General features: G+C 41.1%; 1 protein-coding gene across 5 annotated transcripts in view; it reads right to left on the bottom strand.

Annotated features, from left to right (window-relative positions):
• The window catches only part of LOC115210584 (atlastin-2), a 106,164-nt gene that overhangs the window by 5,572 nt on the left and 80,532 nt on the right, over window positions 1-20,060 (bottom strand). For all 5 annotated transcript variants that reach the window (XM_029779201.1, XM_036508465.1, XM_029779190.2 and 2 more), the window contains 9 exons: window positions 19,647-19,778; window positions 16,885-16,989; window positions 13,552-13,602; window positions 12,219-12,281; window positions 9,138-9,230; window positions 7,997-8,135; window positions 3,731-3,858; window positions 937-993; window positions 385-456 (listed from right to left, as the gene is read on the bottom strand). In XM_029779201.1, coding sequence (XP_029635061.1) covers window positions 385-456; window positions 937-993; window positions 3,731-3,858; window positions 7,997-8,135; window positions 9,138-9,230; window positions 12,219-12,281; window positions 13,552-13,602; window positions 16,885-16,989; window positions 19,647-19,778 — 840 coding nt within the window. The remainder of the gene's footprint in view (window positions 1-384; window positions 457-936; window positions 994-3,730; window positions 3,859-7,996; window positions 8,136-9,137; window positions 9,231-12,218; window positions 12,282-13,551; window positions 13,603-16,884; window positions 16,990-19,646; window positions 19,779-20,060) is intronic.

Raw genomic sequence — 20,060 nt, 5'->3', positions numbered from 1 at the left:
GACTATGTCAAGTCATTAACACCAGAATCTGACCATCAAGTATCAATAATCTAAACTTTTACTGTGGTCTGCAAATTCCTTCTTTTGTACGAATACCATGATAAAAGGCACCTGGCCCACATTGTGAAGTGGTCGGGGATAGTAAAGACATCCAGCTACATAGGCTTTGCTCTCTAAAGACATGACACACACAACAAAACTGACCAAGGTGTCTCAGGTGCTTTGAGTATCAGACAACAAGAGAGTGTATCAAATGGCAAGATGCTGTCAGACTTGTCCACTTTGTAACAAAGGGGAGAGAGGGTGAGAGGAGGCAAACATAAAATTGTGATTGATGATGATGATGATTAAAACTGGAATTTAAAAGGAAATAAAATTTCTTACAGCTTCCATATTAGTTGAATAGTAATTGCGAGCACATGCAACGGCAGCCAAGTTGTTAGCTTCTGCTGTGGCCTGCAACAAGACAAACAGACAGACACAAGGTTTAGAAACTGGGAATTCAACAAGGAGACAGAACAAAGATAGGAAACTTTCTTTGATACAATAATAGTGAGATGATGACAATTGTGTCTAGGAAAGAGGAAAACATCAAGGATTATGTTTAAGCTCTTTTGATACAAACCCACCTGGGGCCACCTCTGGTTCTATTTCAATAAAGTCTGAAAATAATCACAATTTTGAAGGTGTTGACTAAATTAACTAACTTTACTTTTATTAAACTGGTATTTCAAACTTAACAAAAAGGCTCTCTTAAACGATGATGATGATGATGATGGGCTACAAAAAGTAAATTCAATTAAGTTGATGAAGTTTTTAACTAATTTTATAAACTGAAATATTTCATCAAACGAGGAACTTTAACCATTGCTGGGGCTTCCTTCCCCCACCCCACCATAACAGACTAAGAACAAAGAATATACCAGCATTGCTTACCTCTAACATAGATTTAGGTTCCGGTAATTCTTCTCCTTGGTAGATCTTGATGTATGCCTGAATAAGATAAAATAAAACAGAAATTTGAAAATCATTTCAATTTGAATATAAATTACACAAAGAAATTGGAAATACATTTCAATAATTATTGATTAGTATTAGTTAGTTAGTTAGTTAGTTAGTTAGTTAATTTGGCTCAAAAGCAAATAGCAAGGCCATGTAGGGGGACATGGAGTTAAGTACAGGGTGGTGTTCATGTAAAGAGTTCAGGCCACTTGAGGTCCAGGGAGGCTTTGAACAAAGCGGTCGTCGGCATCTTCACCATCTCGTCTGGCAGCTTGTTCCACGGATCCGCAACCCGGACGGAGAAGCTCCTCTCCTTCGATTGAGATGAAATCGTCGCAGGTAGAGCTTTTCGGAATGACCCCGCAGCCGATGCTCTGGAGCAGGAGTGAAGAACAGCTCTTTCGAGAGGTTACACTTTCCGCTTATGATGTTTTGGGCGAGAATGAGATCACCACGGCGGCGGCGTTTTTCAAGAGAATAAAGGTCGAGCGTCCTCAGCCTTTCTTCGTAGGACAAATTTTTGAGACCATGAACCATGCGGGTAGCCAGCTTCTGGACTCTTTCGAGATGCTGTATGTCTTTGAGGAGATAAGGAGAAGAGGCTTGAATCCCATACTCCAATATGGGTCTCACCAGCGTGACATAGAGTGGTAGGAATATGGCTGCTGTGAGCATTCCGAATGACCGTCGAATCAAGAATAGAATTATATACAGTATTCTGTATATAATATTGCCAGACACAAAGCTTTTGGAACAATGTGCTACTAAAGAGTGCTTAGGATCAGCTGGGTTAACCATTGAACAAATGAGTCAGTACTTGAAGAAATAGGAATAGAAAGTGAATTTTTGACATCTCTTAGGAAGTGGAAGCTGCAGTATTTTGGACTTGTTCACCAGGGCCCAGAGCTTCAGCATCCACATCCTAGAGGGAAGAGTTAATGGGAAACAAAGATACTGGCTGGATGACATCAAAGAATGGACCAGAAGACCTCTTATTTCTTTATTGCCCACAAGGGGCTAAACATAGAGGAGACAAACAAGGACAGACAAACGGATTAAGTCGATTGCATCGACCCCAATGAGTAACTGGTACTTAATTTATCGACCCCAAAAGGATGAAAGGCAAAGTCGACCTCAGAGGAATTTGAACTCAGAACGTAATGGCAGACGAAATACCGCTGAGGATTTCACCCGGTGTGCTAACGTTTCCGCCAGCTCGCCGCCTTCTGGCAGAATAAATACACAGCCATAACCAGAATTATAACAATTAACCTGTCACAGGTCATGTCATGCTGATGAATTTGAAAAAGAATGAAATGATGCTATACATGATTATCAATGACTGGAAATTTTATGATCTTCACATTAAGCACCCCCACCCCCCAAAAAAAATTAATTAATTAAATATGTGAATTCTATGCATTTTTTTCTTTACAATTCCTTAATTTCAATTTTATATTTCTAATCTTGCTGCCAATTATGGAAAAGTGATTATCTCCCTTGTACTAGCTGTGACTGTTAGAGAGAATGACTGCAAGGCTTCAACAAAATCTTGATATTAAATAAACACAATAAAATATCAACTTCAAATTTTGGCACAGGGCCAGCAATTTCGGAGGAGCGGCTAAGCTGATTACATCAAACTCCCACCCCCACCAGGTCTCAAAAGGATGAAAGGTAAAGTCAGCAGAATTTGAACACAGAATGTTAGACAGACAAATATACCTATTTCTTTACTACCCACACGGGGCTAAACACAGAGAGGACTAACAAGGACAGACAAACGGATTAAGTCGATTATATCAACCCTAGTGTGTAACTGGTACTTAATTTATCGACCCCGAAAGAATGAAAGGCGGAATTTGAACTCAGAACGTAACGGCAGACGAAATACCTATTTCTTTACTGCCCACAAGGGGCTAAACACAGAGAAGACAAACAAAAACAGACAAACGGATTAAGTCGATTATATTGACCCCAGTGCATAACTGGTACTTATTTAATCGACCCCGAAAGATGAAAGGCAAAGTCGACCTCGGCGGAATTAGAACTCAGAACGAAACAGCAGACGAAATACCTATTTCTTTACTGCCCACAAGGGGCTAAACACAGAGAGAACAAACAAGGACAGACAAACGGATTAAGTCGATTATATCGACCCCAGTGCATAACTGGTACTTATTTAATCGGCGTAACTGGTACTTATTTAAGGCGGCGAGCTGGCAGAAACGTTAACACGCTGGGCGAGATGCTTTGCAGTATTTCGTCTACCGTTACGTTCTGAGTTCAAATTCCGCCGAGGTCAACTTTGCCTTTCATCCTTTCAGGGTCAATAAATTAAGTACCAGTTGCGCACTGGGGTCGATATAATCGACTTAATCCCCTTGTTTGTTCCCTCTGTGTTTGGCCCCTTGTGGGTAGTAAAGAAATAGGTACTTATTTAATCGACCCCGAAAGATGAAAGGCAAAGTCGACCTCGACGGAATTTGAACACAGAACGTAACGGCAGACAAAATACCCCGAAGCATTTCGCCACGCATGCTAACGATTCTGCCAGCTTGCCGCCTTAAAGGCAGACAAATAAACCACTAAGCATTTTGGCAAACAACTCTGCCAGCCCATCACCTTACAATAAAATATTAATGTACATAAAATGTTGACATGAATCACTAGCATAAACCGTTGATAAGGACATTTAGAAATTAATGGAAATTCTTTGGTGACTTACCTTGAAATATTCCACCAATTCTCCACAAGTTATCTTAGTACCATTGATTTCTTTCACAACTAATTTTTCCGGAGCCAGTATGTGATTAACTAGGGAGCGTAAATATTGTCTGAAGTCTGGTTCAATATCTGAAAGGAAATATTGGAATATTAGGCTGGTTAAATCAGTGGGGGGGGGACACACAGTGCCACCTGACATCCCATAAGATACATTACCAGACAAGATCACACAAATAAATCATCAATCACAGGTGTGGCTGTGTGGTAAGAAGCTTACTTCCCAACCACGTGGTTTCAGGTTCAATCCCAGTGTGGTACCTTGAGTAAGTGTTGTCTACTATAGCCCCAGGCCGATCAAATCCTTGTGAATGGATTCAACAGGCAGAAACTGAAAAAAAAAGCCTGTCATATAAATGTGTGTGTGTTTGCGTGTATGTATGTGTTTGTGTGTGTGTGTGTGTGTGTATGTGTGTTTGTGTGTGTGTGTGTGTGTGTGTGTTTGTGTGTGTGTGTGTGTGTGTATGTGTTTGTGTGTGTGTGTGTGTGTGTATGTGTTTGTGTGTGTGTGTGTGTGTGTATGTTTGTGTGTGTGTGTGTGTGTGTATGTTTTGTGTGGTGTGTGTGTGTGTATGTGTTTGTGTGTGTGTGTGTATGTGTTTGGTGTGTGTGTGTGTGGTGTGTGTTTTGTGTGGTGTGTGTGTGTGTGTATGTGTTTGTGTGTGTGGTGTGTGTGTGTGTGTGTTTGTGTGTGTGTGTGTCCCACTACTGCTTGACAATCAATATTGGTGTGTTTACATTCCCGTAACTTAGCAGTTCAGCAACAGAGACCAACAGAATAAGTACCAGGCTTTAAAAAAAATTTCAAAAAAACAAAAAAACAGAGTACTGGAGTTGATTCATTTGACTAAAAATTCTTCAAGGCTGTGCCCCAGCATGGCCACAGTCTAATGACTGAACCAAGTAGAAGATAAAAGATCACATAATCATCATCATCTAATGTCCAATGTTCCATGCTGGTGTGGGTTGGCACAATCTGATGTAGAATACAGTGTCATGATCCAATGTCGGCTTTGGCTTGGTTTCTCTGACAAGATGCCCTTCCTGCACTTCCCAGAGTGTATTGAGTACTTTTTAACCTAGCAATGCTATTAGTGAGGCTGGATTGCAAAACTAAATGGCTAAATGGAGCCCTATAGCTGAAGGATAGAGAGAAGAGCGACGATGAAAGTGGGTAAGATATGATGAGAGGAATAGGTTTATAGGTGTTTGGCGGTGGTGGTGGTAGCCAAGAGAGTAACAGAACAGAAAGTAGGGGAGGAACAGAGGAAAGGGGTTAGTGAGAAATGGACAGAGTGGTAAGAGTGATGAGATGGATTGGGTTTAGGGCGTTTAGTGCTGGTCCCACATCATGAGGCTCATATTTCAAAATATATCTGTTTCTTTATTACCCACAAGGGGCTAAACATACAGGGGACAAACGTAATGTCAGTGTGCATGCTCGACAGAGCGTTAGTACCCTGAGAGAAATGTTGAACCTAAGGAGCATCAGTTGTGGTGTGCAAGAGAGACGATTGCGCTGGTATGGTCATGTGGCGAGAATGGATGAAGATAGGTGTGTGAAAAAGTGCCACTCCCTAGCAGTGGAGGGAACCCGTGGAAGAGGTAGACCCAGGAAAACTTGGGACGAGGTGGTGAAGCACGACCTTCGAACTTTAGGTCTCACTGAGGAAATGACCAGCAACCGAGACCTTTGGAAATATGCTGTGCGTGAAAAGACCAGGCAGGACAAGTGAGTCCAGCCAACTTATGCCTTTCCTCCCTTGGACACACAAAGACCTGTTGAGGCAAGCGAAGTTGATATCGAACCTCATCCGACGACAGGCACCTATGCCAACCCCGCTTTGCTTGCGAAGACCTGTTGGGGCAAGTGAAATTGAAAGTGAACCAATCCTATGACTGGCACCCGGCAGATGCCAGAACCCCTGGACTGGAGATACGTAAAAAGCACTATCCGAATCGTGGCCGTTGCCAGCGCTGCCTCGACTGGCTTCCGTGTCGGTGGCACGTAAAAAGCACCATCCGACTCGTGGCCGAAGCCAGTGCCGCCTCGACTGGCTTCCGTGCCGGTGGCACGTAAAATGCACCAATCCGACCGTGGCCATTGCCAGCCTCGCCTGGCACCAGTGCAGGTGGCACGTAAAAAGCACCCACTACACTCACGGAGTGGTTGGCATTAGGAAGGGCATCCAGCTGTAGAAACATTGCCAGATAAGACCGGAGCCTGGTGCAGCCTTCTGGCTTCCCAGATCCCCGGTCGAACCGTCCAACCCATGCTAGCATGGAGAGCGGACGTTAAACGATGATGATGACGATGACATCGACCCCAGTGCATAACTGGTACTTAATTTTATCGACCCCAAAAGGATGAAAGTCAAAGTCGACCTCAGCGGAATTTGAACTCAGAATGTAGCGGCAGACGAAATACTGCTAAGCATTTCGCCCGGCGTGCTAACGTTTCTGCCAGCTCGCCGCCTTATATTTCAAAATATATCATCACATACGATCACAGGATATCGCTAGAGTTTTTTAAGTGACGAAATATTTCAAGTAGTTACAGTCTGCTAGAATTATCTCCCTTGGCCAATCATTCATGGCTTCAACGTTTAATGACAGCCCATCAAAGGTGCCGCTGACTGCGGCGGCCCAAGACGGTCATCCCTCTCCACCTCCAACGCATTGTTTCTTATTGGAGCAGATCCTGTTCCACTGAGGGCACTGACAGTGACCCCCACCCCCCGAACGACAGCCACAGGAAACTGATGACGACATCTCCTCCTATCTTCATGCAGTCTGCTCAGACAATCTGTCATGCTGTAAGACAGGAATCCTAGCAACAGCAGTCATTAGTCAGGGCTTTTGTACCTGAGAGAACCTCCGACGCACGATGGAAAGAAGGTGGCCGTTGTCGCTTGGCCTAAGACCACTAAACCAAACAGGATTATAACCAAAGGCATGCCAGGCATTCGTTTATCCGTGATGAGCTTTCCAATGCATACCAGCATCTTAATGCGTACGTAAGATGATGATGATGATGATAGTGACGATGAAGAAGAGAACAATAGCTATGAGGATGATGATGACGATGATGGTAATGATGACAATGATGATGATGGTGACGATGACAAGAACAACAGTGACATTAATGATGATGATGATGATGACAACAATGATGATGATCATGATGACGACAGTGATGATGATAATGATGACGACAGTGATGATGATGACGACAGTGATGATGATGACGACGACAACAGTGATGATGATGACGACGACGACGATGATGATGACGACAACAGTTATGAAGTTAGTGATGATGATGGTAATGATGACAAGAACAACAGTGACATTAATGATGAGAATGATGATGATGACAACAATGATGATGATCATGATGACGACAGTGATGATGATGACGACAGTGACGATGATAATGATGATGAAGATGATAACGACGACGACGACAATGATGATGATGATGATGATGATGACGATGGCATCGATGGCATCAATGACAATCTTACACAGAAAATCAAATGAAAAGAAATTTGAGACCCTGATGGACCAGCAACAAAACGTGAAACATTTCTGTTTAAATATTCTTTCTAGCTGACAGATTACCAAGTTTGAGATAATCTTCAATCCTTGTTGGTTTTTATGATTAAACCAGACCAAAAGTTGGAGGAGTCAGAAATCTCCTCTGAAGTTGTTTTTGTGTGTGTGTGTGTGTGTGTGTGTGTGTGTGTGTGTGTGCAGGTATGGCTGTGTGGTAAAAAGTTTGCTTCCCAACCAGATAGTTCCAGGTTCAGTTCTACCACGTGGCACCTTGGGAAAGTGTCTTCTACTATAGCCCTGGACCAACCAAAGACTTGTGAGTGGATTTTGTAGACAGAAACTAAGAGAAGTCTGTTGTGTGCCCATGTGTGTGTGTGTGTGTGTGTGTGTGTGTGTGTGTGTGTGTGTGTATGTGTGTGTGTGTGTGTGTGTATGCACATGTGAGTGTGTCTTTGTTTGTCCCTCGTACAACACTTAGCAACTGGTATTGGTGTGTTCATGTACCCTATAACTTAGCAATCTGGCAAAAAAGACCGACAGAATAAGCACCCAGCATGGTCACAGCCTAATGAGTAAAAGCAGTAAAAGACAAAAGGGTACAAAACCATGAAAATACACAAACAGAGGAAAAGAAATATTATCATAAAGTTACCCTTCAATTTTCCAGTAAATTTGGGATCTGAAGCGACTTTCAGGCCAGGATGTGGCATCAAAAAACAGTTTATGGATTGGAAACAGGATCGAATATGTCTCCTTAGTTGTTGAAGTTCTGAATGTTGTCGGTCAGTAATCTACAAAAAATAAACATTAATTAGTTGCTGTTTAACCCTAATCAAGTATTTCTATCATCATCATCATCATCGTTTAACGTCCGTTTTCCGCGCTAGCACGGGTTGGACGGTTCGACCGGGGTCTGGGAAGCCAGGGCTGCACCAGGCTCCAGTCTGATCTGGCAGTGTTTCTACAGCTGGATACCCTTCCTAATGCCAACCACTCCGCGAGTGTAGTGGGTGCTTTTTACGTGCCACCTGCACAGGTGCCAGGGGGTCTGGCATTGGCCACGATCGGTTGGTGCTTTTAACGTGCCACCGGCACGGAAGCTAGCCTAGGCGGCGCTGGCATCAAGATATCGCCACCTTTTCATACAGTTTATATCTCAGACTACATTAACCAGAGGCGGTGAGCTGGCAGAAACATTAGCACACCGGGCGAAATGCGTAGCCGTATTCCGTCTGTCTTTATGTTCTGAGTTCAAATTCCGCCGAGGTCGACTTTGCCTTTCATCCTTTCGGAGTCGCTGGGGTCAATATAATCGATTTAATCCGTTTGTCTGTCCTTGTTTGTCCCCTCTATGTTTAGCCCCCTTGTGGGTAATAAAGAAACATATATTTCAGACTACATTAACCATAGAACAAGTACCAGACTTTAAAAAAATAAATAAATAAGTCCTGGGGTCAATTCAATCAACCAAAAATTCAAAACGGTGCCCCAGCATGGTCGCAGTGTAATGACTGAAACCAGTAAAAGATAAAGCAAGGGTTTTTATCATTCTCCTTTAATGTCCAACGTGAGGACTGCCAGGAGATAATATAGTGACAGAGTGGTGGGATTGGTAGTAATTTGGCAAAGTATTTGAAGTGAAACAGATGAAGAGGAGGATTCAGAAAACGCCTGGTCGTTAAGTTACTGTCAGTTATTGTTATCAACAAACTGGGTGCATAATATGAAGAGTTGAGAGAGAAACAGAGGAAAAAAAAAAAAAAAGCAACCTGGATGGATGGATGGATACTCACAGCAAAACGTTTTTCCAGGATTTCATTTCCTCCAACCATGCCATAGCTGTGCTCATAGGAACAACTCCAGTCTCTTACTAAAAATGTTAAAGCCTGAAAGAAGAAATTGGAAACAGCAACGTTACACTGACGTTTACAACATACAAACGCGATATATATATATATATATATATATATATATATATACTAGCAGTATCGCCCGGTGTTGCTCGGGTTTGTAAGGGAAATAACTATATAAGCATTTTTAGAGATGTAAAGTATAATAGCCATCTCAATATGGCTAACCACAAAGGGAGGGTGTTACTGTAGCTTTTTACGTTCTGAGATTTAATAATACATTTTAGAGAGTTACTTCCCTTATATATGCCAAAAATGCATTAAAAATGGGAAAAAAATGATGGTAAATTTTTTTTTAAATCGTAGACTCATCGTAGACACGCGCTAATACCCAGAAGGGCTCGATATGAATCACGACTATAAGATACCCGCTTTTGGTTAAACTGCACTGCAAAATGTGGGAGTAGTTAGGAATCTAAATCGTAGGAGACAGACACCACACAACCTCACTTTTATATATATAGATATATATATATATATTAAAAATACAGAAGGCGTGTTTATGGGATTACCTTAGGTTTCCCGTCCATACAGGGTTTAGCTTTATGGAATATCATCAGATCCCAAAAACCTGTTGGGCCATGACCTCTTGAAAAAAATGGAGGGGGAAAGCTAAACCCTTTATGGACAGGAAACCTAAGGTAATTCCATAAACTGGCCTTCCCCATTTTTAATATACACTGCTCTACATCTTAGAGTGTGCTTCTTTCAAATTTGTTTTCTAAAAACGATATCATCATCATCATATATATATATATAATGGGAAGGTTTACGAAAATAAACAAAAGACGAAGGCAGGTGGAGTACAAACAAACAAATGTATTAGTATGGCGCTCAGGAATAGAAATAGAAAAAGTCTTTTACGTTTCGAGCCTACGCTCTTCGACAGAAAGATACACAGAAAATATATATAGTAGAGTACAGTATTATGTATTTGAGAAAATGATTAGAAATGGCTTTCCTGGTCATTTTCCCACTTAATTAGATGTTTATTAAGTATTAGGTAATCTAATTATTGAAGTGAAAAAATTATCAGAAAATCCAGTTCTATTCATTTTTCAAAAAATATATATATATCATCCGAACATGGCCAATGCCAGTGCCACCTTACTGGCTCCCATGCCGGTGGGTATGTAAAAAGCACCAACTACACTCTCTGAATGGTTAGCATTAGGGAAGACACTCAGCTGTAGAAACATTGCCAGATCAGATTGGAGCCTGGTGTGGCCTCCTGGCTTGCTAGACCCCAGTCAAACCAGCCAACCCATGCCAGCATGGAAAACGGAAGTTAAACGATGATGATGATGATGATATGCATATTAAGGTATTGACCAGACAGTCAGATGTTATACATCACTGGTCACAATGCACTTTGCATCAGTTTCACTTTGAAACAATGCCATCCCACTGGCTAGACAAGCAGGTCAACATTGCCCCTGACCGGAAGGTTAGTCCATCACTTGGTGACCCACTTACAGCTGAGTGAACTGGGGCAATGTGAAATGAAGTATCTTGCTCAAGAACAGTCTGAGAATGAAAATCACAATCTTACAATCATCAATACATCATCCCTAACCATTAGACACATACACACATATCTGAGTTTCTGTGACTGTGTATAGAAGTATAGTGGAGGCGCAATGGCCCAGTGGTTAGGGCAGCGGACTTGCGGTCGTAGGATCGCGGTTTCGATTCCCAGACCGGGCGTTGTGTGTGTTTATTGAGCGAAAACACCTAAAGCTCCACGAGGCTCCGGCAGGGATGGTGGTGATCCCTGCTGTACTCTTTCACCACAACTTTCTCTCACTCTTACTTCCTGTTTCTGTTGTACCTGTATTTCAAAGGGCCAGCCTTGTCACTCTCTGTGTCACGGTGAATATTCCCGAGAACTACGTTAAGGGTACACGTGTCTGTGGAGTGCTCAGCCACTTACATGTTAATTTCACGAGCAGGCTGTTCCGTTGGTCGGATCAACCGGAACCCTCATCGTCGTAACCGACGGAGTGCTTCCACCACTCCATAGATGTATATATTAATCAATGAAATTGTAACTTAGTCTGATTTTCATGTTTTATTATTTCCAATTTTACAATATTGAAATAAACTAGTACTTTCATGCGTTATGCAATCATCAGGTTTATGTAGTGATAACTGTGTTCCACAGTTGACAGCTGATGGAGTATGACTGTCACTACATAAACCTGATGATTACATAACGCATGAAAGTACTAGATTAGTTCAATACTGGAAAATTGGGAAAATTGGAAATAATAAAATACGAAAATCAGACTAAGTTGGAATTTCGTTGATTAATATATTCTTCTATACACAATCATAGGGGGGGGAGAAGGAAGGGGGGAGGGGGGGGGGAGAAAGAAGGGGAGAGAAGGAAGGAGGGAGGGAAGGAGGAGGGAGAGAAGGAGGGAGGGAAGGAAGGAGGGAGAGAAAGAAGGGGAGAGAAGGAAGGAGGGGGAGAAGGAAGGAGAGAGGGAAGAAAGGAGGGAGAGAAAGAAGGGAGAGAGGGAAGGAGGAAAGGAAGGAGGGGGAGGGAAGGAAGGAGGGAGAGAAGGAGGGAGGGAAGAAGGGGGAGGGAAGGAAGGAAGGAGGGGGAGAAGGAAGGAGAGAGGGAAGGAAGGAGGGAGAGAAAGAAGGGGAGAGAAGGAAGGAGGGAGGAGGCAGAGAAAACAGGAGAGAGAGAGAGACATTACAATTTACTAATTGAACACAACTGATATAAACTTTCCCCCTCCTCATAAACAAAGAGAGGAAGAGAAAGGAGAGAGAGGAGGGAGGGAGAGAGAGAGAGAGAGGAAGAGGGTTAAAGAAAGAAAACACTTAAAGAAGAGAAACATTAAAACATCTGATGTCAAATAAGTCAGCATTGATTGATCGGTGGCAAACAAGCAGCCCCAAAACACGTCACACCTGTATGGCTGTGTGCCAATGTTAGAATTGAATATTTACCTGGAAAGGTTTGGACTCATTATCATTGGCATCCAGTGCTAATCGACCATATTCTGTGAATAACTAAACAAACAAGAAATAAAGAAAAGAATTATTGAAGAGTAGAAATTCAGACATTTTATCAATTAACTTGTTATTTAATTACCGTATTTTAACGTGTACAATTTTGTCAAAAAATTACCTGAAAAAGGAACCCTTTTTCGTCAAAAAATGACCTGAATAAGGAAACCTTTTTTGTCAAAAAATTATCTGAATAAGGAACCCTTTTTTGTCAAAAAATGACCTGAATAAAGAACCCTTTTTTGTCAAAAAATGACCTGAATAAGGAACCCTTTTTTGTCAAAAAATTATCTGAATAAGGAACCCTTTTTTGTCAAAAAGTGACCGGAATAAGGAACCCTTTTTTGTCAAAAAATGACCTGAATAAGGAACCCTTTTTTGTCTAAAAATTACCTGAATAAGGAACCCTTTTTTGTCAAAAAATGACCTGAATAAGGAACCCTTTTTTGTCAAAAAATGACCTGAATAAGGAACCCTTTTTTGTCAAAAAATTATCTGAATAAGGAACCCTTTTTTGTCAAAAATTAGGTTAAAAAATATGAGAATTTCTTGTACATGGATAGTATTATAATCCCTTACAAAACCTTTTTTCCAAGTTTTAAGCCCCCAAAATGAGGGGGTTCTTTCTTTGTACATGTTAAAATACGGTAACACACAATCAATAAACACAATTTAAGATGAAAAACAAAAAGTTAATTGCCATGTGATGATGCATATCAATTAAAAGTTCTCATCAAATTTCTCTAACGATGATGGTTTCAAATTTTGGCACAAGGCCAGCAATTAAAGGGGAGGGGTAAGTCAATTACAGCAACTCTAGTGTTCAATGTAACTGAATACTAATTACATGACGATAATTAAACTGTTAATTAAATCACGTGATATTTAAATTAAATTTTAGAAAACTTGATATTTCAAACTTTATTTGTAATTTGAATAATTATGTGATTAAAATTTTGAAATGGAAATGGAATGTGTGTGTGTGGTGTGTGTGTGTGGTATGTGTGTGTGTGATGTGTGTATGTGTGTGTGTGTGATGCATTTGTGGTGTGTGTGTGATGTGGGATGTATGTGTGTGTGATGTATGACATATGTGTGATGTGTATGTGTGTGATGTGCATCGTCGTCATCGTCGTTATCATCATCATCATTATTATTATTATTATTATTATCAAATGAAATATTTTCTCATTATAAAAGACCATAATTAAATTCAATAAATAAAATTTGGGGATAAATCAAATACCTGACTGTTTGTTTTTTTTTTTCTTACCTGTAGATGTTGTAAATCATTTTCTTGAATGTTCTGAGAGATATTATATACCTAGAAAGACAAAAAAAAGGATTTTTTTACAAAAATAATACACTTCAAAATCTATAACAAATCTATCTTTTATCTTTCAGTTGTTTCAGCCATCAGACTACGGCCATGCTGGGGCACTGCCTTGAAAAACTTTTAATCAAATGAATCAACCCCAGTACTTTTTAAAGTCTGGTACTTGTTCCATCAGTCTCTTTTGCCAAACTGCTAAGTTACAGGAACATAAACACACCAACACCAGTTATCTAGCAGTGGTGGGGGACAAACTCAGACACACAAACAACACACACACACACACACGATGAGTTTCCCTCTAATAAATCCACACACAAGGCTTTAGCTTTGGTTGGCCCAAGGTTTTAGTAGAAGACACTTGCCCAAGGTGCCACACAGTGGAACTGAACCCACAACCATGTCACTGAGAATCAAACTTCTTACCACACAGCTAAGCTGGGACCAATTTACCCTCTTGTTTTTTAACACTTTAAACTCCTCGTGGTTTCGTTTTTACATCCACTTTTCTATGCTTGTATGGGTTAGATGAAATCTTTTGTGGTAGATTTCCTAAGGCGAAAATGCTCTTCCTGTTACTAATCATCACTTGTTTCCAAGCAAGGAAACATAAGGTGATATTTCCCCCACTGGCCCTTCAAGCATGAACAATATGACGGCCAGACATGCTTTTGTGGAAGACCATAAATGAACGATGCTGATTGTATGACAGTGATTTCCATTTGAAGAGTGTGTGATGACAAGATAAATGGACAAATGCACACACACACACACACATCATCATCATCGTTTAACATCCATTTTCCATGCTGGCATGGGTTGAACAGCTCAACTGAAAACTGATAAACCAGGGAGCTACACCAGGTTCCAATCTGGTTTGGCCTGGTTTCTACAACTGGACGCCCTTCCTAATGCCAACCACTCCATATAGGCACAGGCATGGCTGTGTGGTTAAAAAGCTTGCTTCCCAAACACCTGGTTTCAGGTTCAGCCCCACTGCATGGCACCAGGTTCAAGGGTCTTCTACTATAGCTCTGAGCCAACCAAAACTTGCGAGTGCATTTGGTAGAAGGAAACTTAAAGAAGCCCGTTGTATATGTGTGGGTGAATGTGTGTGTTAGTGTCATACAAGTGGTGCCCATTGTTTCTAATCTTCCAAGAAAACATGTCTTGCGATGGGGAAATATCAATTCACTTTGGAAAAGAGGAGGGTTGATGACAGAAAGGGCATCCAGCCATAGAGAGATTTGCCTCAACACATTCCATTTGACTTCTGTGAGAATGAAGAAATGGACATTAAAATGATGATGATGTTATATATCATCAACGTTTAATGTCTGCATCAGTACCCAGTATGCATTTAAGATATGGTAGGGTAAGGTATTAAGATATTTTAAATGTAGGCGCGGGCATGGCTGTGTGGTTAGGGAGCCTGCTTCCCAACTACATGGTTTCGGGTTCAGTCCCACTGCATGGCACTTTGGGTAGGTGTCTTCCGCTATAGCCCCGAGTCGACCGAAGCTTTGTGATTGAATTCGGTAGGTGGAAGTTACTGCCGTGTGTGTATGTGTGCGTATAGCTGCTCAGTGCCTCTCCGAAAGAGAGAGAGAGGCGGGGCTGATGATGAGGGTGGTCAATGTAGAAGTTGAAGTGGCTAAAGGGGGGGGGGGTCAATGGTCAAAAATGTTTGGTGATTCCTGATGTAAACAATGCAACTGAAGATAGCAAAAGAGGTATTTCAGGTGTTATTACTCCATGTCCAACCCCTTAACTATCCACAAATACATTGCTTAAATAACCACTAAGTTCAGCAGTGTAACATCATTGGATAGACCAACTTACATATTAAACACATCTCTAGCAACTGCTATATATATATATATATATATATATATATATATATATATATATATATATCATCATCATCATCATCGTATCTTTCCTCTCAAAGGTCTCTGCGACCCTTGACAAAGTATCTTCCGTTACTTTTTCCGCAGCTACCCGCGGAGGCCATAACGGACTCCTTGAACCGACCGTGCCCTTACGTTCTCGGTCACCCAAGCCATTCAAAAATCTTTCCACCTCCTCTCCCTTGTGGTAAAGGAGGAGAAGCATCTCCTCTTCACAGGAAGGGACCTCACACTGCTCCGTCAGTGGCACACTTCCTACTGGCGGAGCCTTGTCCGCGGGTGGCACACATCCCCCATATATATATATATATACTAACTGCAGGGAGGGTCACTGTATTTTGTTTTGCAACCATCATCCAAAGTCACATGGTTGTGAAACAAACTCCTTAACCATGCAATCCTACCATCACCCACATTTCTCAAAGCAACATTACAGATAGTAAGGTGTGTGCCCTAGGGGCTAAGGCAGTACTTCCCAAACTTTTTCAGGCTGCTGCCCCCTTGACATTCATGCCATATTCCTAGCACCACAAATATAGACCACTTTCTGCAGCAAATTTGAAACAACAGTATTTCACAAATAAAACTTAAGTGGTAAGTAGCTTGTTTACCAACCACATGCTTACTGGTTCAGTCCCACTGCATGGCACCTTGGACAAGTGTCTTCTAATATAGCTTCGGGCCGACCAAAGCCTTGTGAATGGATTTGGTAGACAGAAACTGAAAGAAGCCCGTTGTATATATGTATGTATATATATATATGTTTGTATGTCTGTGTCTGTCCCAACATTGCTTGACAACCAATTCTGGTGTGTTTATGTCAGTATAACTTAGCTGTTCAGCAAAAGAGACCAATTGAATAAGTCCTGGGATCGATTTGTTCGACTAAAGGCAGTGCTCCAGCATGGCCGCAATCAAATGGCTGAAACAACTAAAAAAATAATTAATCCGTTATTTTGGGGGTGGGGTGGGGTACATCCATCGCACCCTTTTGGTCACCCTATTATTGCCCCACTTTTTTCAATGCCCCTCTTGATCTTTCTGCCACCCACAAGGGGGGGAGGGGGCAGTACCGCTCACTTTGGGAACCACTGGGTTAGGGCATAACATTCACAACCTTGCATTCATAGTTTCGATTCCCAGACCAAGTGGTGTGTTGTGACCTTGAGTAAAACACTTTGCCTGATGTTGCTCAGTCCACTCGGCTGTAAATGAGCAGATCTCAGTCACTTGCACACTATGGAAATCCATTACTAACCCCCCCCCCCCCCGGTGAGTCCGAGGACTTGATGCAGTATTGCAGATGACTCGGAAACAAGGTTAATCTCTATGAGAAACAGTACCGTTATGAGTGAGAACTTACCTGGACTGAGCTAATCATAGTACTTAGAGCAAACACAGTAGCACAGTCACGAACAGTTGAAAGACTGTCAAATGCACCTTGGGTGTCCATGAAAATAACTGCAACCTAGGAAAGACACGGTTTCCATCAGTAAGTTCAATGATACGAAAGAATAATGTAATGACAGAATATAACAGGAAATATATTAACATTGCAAAAAAAAATTATATGAAGTGATACAAATGTTCTTTTCTACTCTAGGCATAAGGCCTGAAATTTCGGGGGAGGGTGGTGGTGGGGCATCGTGTAGATTGACCCCACTACGCAACTAGTACTTAATTTATCGGCTCTGAAAGAACGAAAGGTAAAGTCAACTTCAATGGAATTTGAACTCAGAATGTAAAGAGAGATGAAATACCGCTAAGCATTTCGCCCGGCGTGCTACCGTTTCTGCTAGCTCACTGCCTTGGAGTTACCAAAATGTTCTTTTCTACTTTAGACACATGGCCCGAAATTTTGGGGGAAGGGGCCAGTCAATTAGATCAACCCCAGTATACAACTGGTACTTAATTTATCGACCCCCCAGAAGAATGAAAGGCAAAATCAACCTCGGCAGAATTTGAGCATAAAAACAGACAAAATACCCACAAGGGGCTAAACACAGAGAGGACAAACAAGGACAGACAAACGGATTAAGTCAATTATATCAACCCCAGTGCGTAACTGGTACTTATTTAATCGACTCCGAAAGGATGGAAGGCAAAGTCGACCTCGGTGGAATTTGAACTCAGAACATAGCGGCAGATGAAATACCGCTAAGCATTTCGCCCGGCGTGCTAACGTTTCTGCCAGCTCGCTGCCTTGCAGTTACCAAAATGTTCATTTCTACTCTAGGTACAAGGCCCAAAATTTGGGGGGAGGAGTCCAATCAATTAGATCGACCCCAATATGCAACTGGTACTTAATTTATCAACCCTAAAAGAATGAAAAGCAAAGTCAACGTCGGCAGAATTTGAGCGTAAAAACAGACGAAATACCGCTAAGCATTTCGCCTGGCGTGCTAACATTTCAGCCAGCTTTATGTTTTAAGTGATACAAATATTGGTACTTTGATCGAAGAATTAGTAAAACAATCAATGAATTGTACTATAAACAAATAACTGGAAGTGGTGATATTTTATCATCATAAATACAGGTGCTAGCCCTGCTGTGACAAAAGAATGGTATCTCCAGGAATCGAAGATGATCCACACTGCAGAAGATAACTAAGCATTGAAGCTTTGTAATAAGTTTGGGACTGTGCATCTCACGATCACTCTATTTCCACTATGAATGAGAAAGATCCGATGACAAGGGTGACCCAAGATGACTGGAACCTCCTCCTATCAGTAGGGAGGCTACCAGAAGCCAAATCTGTCAGGAACTACTTTAATCGTTTAGCATTTAAACCAACCATATCCAACCAAAATATTCAGCCTTGTATTAGGTTCAAACTGACTGGATTCAGCCGCTCACACCTACCCTACAATGTCATTCTAAAAATAAACAATAACATCGTTGAAATCTCAAAGCTTCAAGATAATGCATGAGTAATTCAAAACAATGTGAATAAATAAGTATTATTTTTGACAGAGTAATCTGAATGCTAAATGGTAAAAGCTCAGAGGGTACTACTAAATTTGTTTTGCTGGATTTACTCAAAGGCAAAATGACAGTGTAGATAGGTTGCCTCCACCATGGCTAAGAAGCTCTTATTACCTTTCCAGACAGACATTCTGACAAGAACTGAAAGTAGTTTTTACAACCACTCATTGACAATTTTGTGTATTTCTATATCACCCCACCCCATTGCTAGAAAATTGTTGATCCTATTTTGGGTTCATTCATCTTTTGATAGGTTTTGTGTTTGTCCTAAGTTTCCAGTAACCCACTTTATTGGTCAAATATAGTACAATTAACAATTTAGTCATGTTCTAGTTTTTTGACTTTGTAATGTTTATCACCTATGTAATATCTAAGTAATCACTGGTTGTGCAACCAGAAAAATACCAAAGGATTAGTTTTTGAATGACAGATGCACTGAAACTACACTGACTATGGAGCCCCTGGCTGAGGAGAGTTTTATTACAATTCTATATTTAAGAGATGAGGAATTATGTACATTATGTACATTATTTACAATTGATGGATATTTGTCCTCATCTTGTTTGTTGTTAACACAATGTTTCGGCTGTTATACCCTCTAGCTTTCATCAGATGTCTTGGGGAAATTTCGAACCTGGGTTCTCATTCCTAAGGTATTTTTCGATATTATTATTATTATTGTTCATATCACAGCTTGGAATTAAACTCAGAATCTTGGGGTTAGTAGCCCATGCTCTTAACCACTACACCACAGGCATATGGCATAGTGGTTAAAAGCACAGGCTACTAACCACAAGATTCCGAGTTCGATTCCAGACAGTGACCAGAACAACAACAATAATAATAATAAAAAGATTGAAAAATACTTTAGGAATGAGAACCCAGGTTCAAAATTTCCCCAAGACACCTGATGAAGGCTGGAGGGTATATCAGCTGAAATGTTGTGTTAACAACAAACAAGATGAGGACAAATATCTGTAAGTCATATTCCAAACATCAGTTTAATAATAAACACAATGTTTGTTATTTCACTAAATCCCTGCCAATTCTTGATTAGATTTTAAAAATTTCATAAAAAATGTAGCCATGAAAGGGTTAAAGTAAAAACAAAAGAATGTGGTAGGATTCCACATATTTACCACTCCAGAGCTGGTTGGTATAATAAATGGTTCACTCCATAATAATATTCCGGTAGTGTCTCGCTCAGATCCACCTCTCCAAGAAAATCCATCGAGCTGTTGTTCTTCATCTGATAACCAATCTGTAGGACCCTGAAAAATACATACGAAATGGTTAAATATCTTTTGAGTTCAATACCCAGGAGTGTGTAGTGTGTTTGTACAAAACACTTTACTCCATACTGTTCAAACTCGGTGACTGGCATCCATTGCTAGTGGAGCGCTAAGAGTACCATACGAGTGAGATCGTTGCCAGAGCAACAAGCTGGCCTCTGTGCTGATGGCATGTTAAACACACCATTCGAGTGTGATCGTTGCCTTACTAGCACTTGTGCTGTGGCACATGAAAAAAAGCATTCGAGCAAGGTCGTTGCC

Source organism: Octopus sinensis, linkage group LG1 (genome assembly GCF_006345805.1).
Source record: "Octopus sinensis linkage group LG1, ASM634580v1, whole genome shotgun sequence".
NCBI classification, from domain to species: domain Eukaryota; kingdom Metazoa; phylum Mollusca; class Cephalopoda; order Octopoda; family Octopodidae; genus Octopus; species Octopus sinensis.
Note: the sequence above shows the minus strand (reverse complement) of the source record. Positions and strands in the feature narration are given on the sequence as shown.